General features: G+C 37.6%; 1 protein-coding gene across 1 annotated transcript; it reads right to left on the minus strand.

Moving 5' to 3' along the window:
* Positions 1-1,124: 1,124 nt before the first annotated feature.
* LOC116040560 lies at positions 1,125-4,468 on the minus strand. Its single transcript, XM_031286028.2, has 5 exons — positions 4,362-4,468; positions 3,797-4,201; positions 1,630-1,779; positions 1,439-1,488; positions 1,125-1,354 (listed from the first exon to the last, which is right to left on the minus strand). Exons 1-5 carry the CDS (start codon positions 4,396-4,398, stop codon positions 1,235-1,237), a joined length of 762 nt encoding a protein of 253 aa, XP_031141888.1. The 5' UTR covers positions 4,399-4,468; the 3' UTR covers positions 1,125-1,234.
* Positions 4,469-4,945: the final 477 nt, after the last annotated feature.

Below are 4,945 nucleotides of genomic sequence, written 5' to 3' on the forward strand. Positions count from 1 at the left end.
ATGTGGCTGAGGTTGGCTTTACTGACACCTCTGTGTTGTCTTGTAACTTCTTGTAAACTGCGACCGGGCCATCCTTTAAATAAATAAGCAAAGTAAGAAAATTAAACCATAGCCATCTTGGCTTTTGTATGATATGTTCTTAAAATATATTTTATTCTCTCTAGCAGACTGAGCTCCAACATAAATACTTGGAGTTATATCAAACTGTACTGGTGAAGGGTATGTGGGGGCTGATGGCTAACTTGAGATAAAAACAGGAAATTGTCTGAAAACAGAAATCATGTCTTATTACACACAAGCAGACACCACGACCATCATTAAATGTTACAGATCGATTTCAATCACAAAAGTGAAGCTGAATTGTAATTAACAACAACAACAAGTAGGTTTTTATGAGTTTTATTTTATTATAAGAAAATTAGAAATAGAGTTTGCACATATCAGTAAATAATGATGATTGTTGCCCTGTTTTAAAATAAGTCTGGGTGTGATTTGTGAAAAAAGCAGAGGGGTTTGATTAGGCACAACAAAAGAAAACATGCAAGAATTAATCACCCTTTCAATACCATGGATATAGTGCCAGCCATGCCAAAACACGTATTTATGCACTTCAATATTCAATGGAAAATAATCTCAAAATTAAGTGGCACAACATGGTTTCAACATAAAACGGTGCTTTCAAGCCGGACAGTGTAGTTCACTTCGCGGCGAAAACAAACTACTTTCACGCAGAAAACGCTCGTTTGTTCTTTGGTAATGTCTTAATCCAAATCTGATCTTTTTCCTAAAATTTACTCGTCGTTTTTGTGCCTAAACTTCACTGTCATCGCCGCGTGATGCTCACTTTTTCTGGCTAAACTCAACTACCATGGCCCCTGAAAGGACTGGCATCTGGCGGTGCCTGTAGCCGGCTCACAGTTATCTATTGGCAGCTAAACAATTGCCACTGACAGCCGGCATCTCTGAGCTCTGTAGCGGCTAAATACAATCGTTCTATCACTAGCTCAAGGTACAGAGCTTTACTTTTTTTCTTTTAAATACTTCTATTTTAGGTATACAATATATGGTCTATTGGTGAAATAGCATTGATCCATTTCGGGGGGGGGGTTACATTTTGTCAAACCTGCGATAAGTAACAGAATTGTCTATACTTATCCCGAATTAATTATACAATTCATCATTAATCATCATTACACAATGTATTATGTTTGTTCTTTTCTGTTCTTTAGGCTCTCTACATCCTAGATGTATTGATGGCAGAATATGTGCAGAAGTCAGAACTCTGGGTTTTCTTCTTCTTTGGTCTCTGTGACACTTGACGGATTTCCACTGCAGCATAACACACATCTTCATCCTAAAATTTGACATTTGGTGTTTAGAATCATGATTGTGTACTGACTTAATGTCGTCATTCATTATATTCTACCGTTACACCTACCTGATTCAGTCTTGTTTGAGGTCTTTGCTGATCAGCTTCAGGTTCTTTAGCTGCAGAAATCAATACAGCATCACTAAAGCATGGTACACCCAAACTCAAACACAGATCAAAAGAGGACACCTTAATCCAGATTTCTTTGTGGTTGAAATTCATTTTGTATCATGGATATTTGTGAGATATACAGTAGTTACCTTTTTTCTGACAGAGGTGATAACCCAGAAAACCGGAGAGGAGAGAGGAGAGAACAGCGAAAGCTGGACACAGAGAGAACAGCAGCGTCCAGCACACACCACAGTCTTGCATGAGTGGAGTCTCATGCTGAGGCACACAGGAGTCTGAATCTAAAACAAAGTTGTGTTGATTAGCTTCATTAAACTCTGATCTCACCTAAATTGTTTGTTTTCCTCATCAAAGTTGTATGTGGACATAAGTAAAATAGTTGTTCCATGACCACAGGAACCAGGAACCTCAGATACTTCCTACAATAAAAATACTGTTGGATTTAAATAGAATTCAGTGGAGTTTGTGGGGAACTCACAGTTTTTTTTTTATACTGTATTGATGTTACTATTTGTTCTGCTAAGACCTATGTGCAGTGCTGACCCTGCCCGGTTGGTAGACTTATTTAACTTTAGCCCCAAATCAGAATTGCCTTTTAAAGAAATATCCATTCTCATTTGCATAATGTCTATTTTTATCAGACGTTGAGCTCATTCCAACATTAAGTGCAATGTGCAACCTTTAACCTTGTTTGAGCCTCAGATTTTCAATGTAAAATTATCCACAAACTCACTATGCATGAAAATACCTAAGGTTGTTGATGGATATAATCTTCACATAAAGTATATGTTGTATAAGTGCTATTATATGGTGCTGTAGACTTCATGATGGTTCACCTTTTTAAAAATTAATATAAGTGCACAATATCTGGGCACATTTCGCTACTGAATGATGATCAGTGTTGGGCAAGTTACTTCCAAAATGTAATACATTATAGATTACTAGTTACTGTCATTTGAGAGTAATTAGTTATATTACAATATTACTGTCTCTGAATTGTAATGCTTTACACTACTATTGAGTTACTTTCACCAAAATAATCATGGAAGTATGACTTGGCAGGAAGCTTGTGAATTTCACCATGGGATCAACAAATTCTCATCTTCATCCAATTTAATACATCATAATGTATTTATTCATAAGATTTTGTATTATTAATCTGAATCTGCAAAGTAAAACGTACAATACTTGACTCTGAATTGTAGTGGAGTAGAAGTATAAATTAAGAGAAAATGGATATACTCAATTAAAAGTAGGCTACCTTACAATTGTATTGAGGTACGGTTAGGCCTGCACGATTCGGGGAAAAATATGAATCACGATTTTTTAGCTTAGAATTGATATCACGATTCTCTGCCACGATTTTTTTCTCACGAAGTGTAATGTTTATTGCACACATGAACCATGACAAAACAAAACAAATTGGCAGTACCAAACATAGATTTTTTTTGCACCTATAGCACATTGCACATCACCACATGCCTGTAAACATAGAGGCTTCGATGAATAAAGAAAATAAAGTATATACTGGCCATTTAAGTACAGTAGGCTACCAAACTTAGTGACATATAACACATTGAACTAAATATGGCCCTGATACAGGCTCTATCTGAACTCCTTGAACATGTCTTTACATAATTAAAACATGTCAATCAACATGCTGCAGCTACAGCTGCAGTCTCTAGAGAAATGGAGATTATTGTTTGTCAATTGCCAATTTAATTACAGTTTCAAAAACAGAATGATTTCTTAGCACACTCTTTAACTGCTTGCCTTTCATGTCTTCAGCTGTCCTATCAAAATACAAAATAAAAAAGTCTAAGTCATTTAAAAATTAAATCGCGAACAGGGGTGAATCGAGGTCGGGATTTTAGAACGATTAATCATGCAGGCCTAGGTACGGTATAGTCATTTCCACCGCTGATAAAATGTAATGGTAATATTTACGTGTAGCAAGCCTAAACATTATTCCCAACATGTTTAAAGCTGTCAGTTGCTTGGACACACTGCTGTCCGCGCTGACATACCATTACCTGTTGGGACACAGATGTTGTCCGTACCGTCTCTGGTTCTGGCTCTGACCACAGTAACAGTGACGGGACAGCACCTCGCTTCAACGTAGCGTTACTCTTTTACTAACGGATTTTTCTCTGGTGGCGAAATGTTTCGCGGTGTTGGTGAATTCTTAACAAAACACCACTCAATTTCGGGTTAAATTGCATTGTTACTCGCGTTCATTTAGTCAAATAATTACATTCACTGCAGTCACACAAAGACAAGCCAGGCCAGCATACTTACCCAATATGATCTTTGTTGTGACGTTGCCATATCTGTAAACATATTTATGAGTAATGTATTCTTTATCCTCCACTCTTGTCTGCTTAGTTCCACAGAAGTAGAGGCCCTCATCAGAATCAGTGATGTTCGTGATCAGCAGGTCATAGGAGTTAGAAGAAAAGTTTCTCACGAATTGGAAACGAGGGGGAATCTTCTGAAGACCACAAGTGGCAGTGTTCTCCTGGAATGAATTTTGTACTTCAAGGATAAGAGAAGGCTGATTCTCATGAGAGCAGTTCCTGTACCACACTATGTATACTCCTAATGATAATTTGCAGTCACAGTAGAGAGTGATGTTGTCTCCTGGTCTGACTCTCACCTTCAACATGGATCCAGAAACTAAATCATGACTGCAAGAAACAACTCCTGAAATAAAAACAATCGTAAAAACAGTTGGACATGTGCCCAGTGTTACAGGAGTTCACACAAAAGCAATGAGAATGTTGGTATACATTATTCTCAAAATGGAACCTAACAATTGTAATTAAATCATCCAAAATTTGTATTAAAAGAATTACCTACCTACCTAAGTAAACGACCAGAAAAATATGCAGCCCGTCCATGTGTGACGATGATCGAGAGTTAAAAGACAGCGAAACAGATCTCACTTACAGATATCATGCCCTGCGCAGACTTTTCCATTAAAGGAAGAATAAGCGGTGATTGGCCAGTTAAGTGGAACATTTTCTTCTGTGGTTGTTTTCTATTGGTGTAAAGATATGTGCTATTCTGGGCTTTGATGTTTCCTCCGTGATCACATACAATATGATCAACCCCACTACACCCCAGCATCTAACTGAGGTGTTACCATTTACATGGTAGATTTCAGCCTAGCGATACTTGAGTTAGTGCCTTTGCAGGACGTATAGTATAGTTGCCCAGGGTTGTTACAGAATGCATAAGTACCAGAAGGAGACAATCCTCCAATAAGGCAACCGTATGGGATAAAATGTGTTTGTAGAGTCTTTAGTGGGCAGTAGCTCTTTCCGAGAGACTTTCCTCCCAAGTAGAACGACATCATCGGTTGTTTCAGAAAATGCCCCAAAATGACAAAAGTTGTTATTTCGGAAATTTGATGTTTTGTCCAACCCCAACAATATTAAAAACTAT

Source organism: Sander lucioperca, chromosome 4 (assembly GCF_008315115.2).
Source record: "Sander lucioperca isolate FBNREF2018 chromosome 4, SLUC_FBN_1.2, whole genome shotgun sequence".
Lineage (NCBI taxonomy): Eukaryota > Metazoa > Chordata > Actinopteri > Perciformes > Percidae > Sander > Sander lucioperca.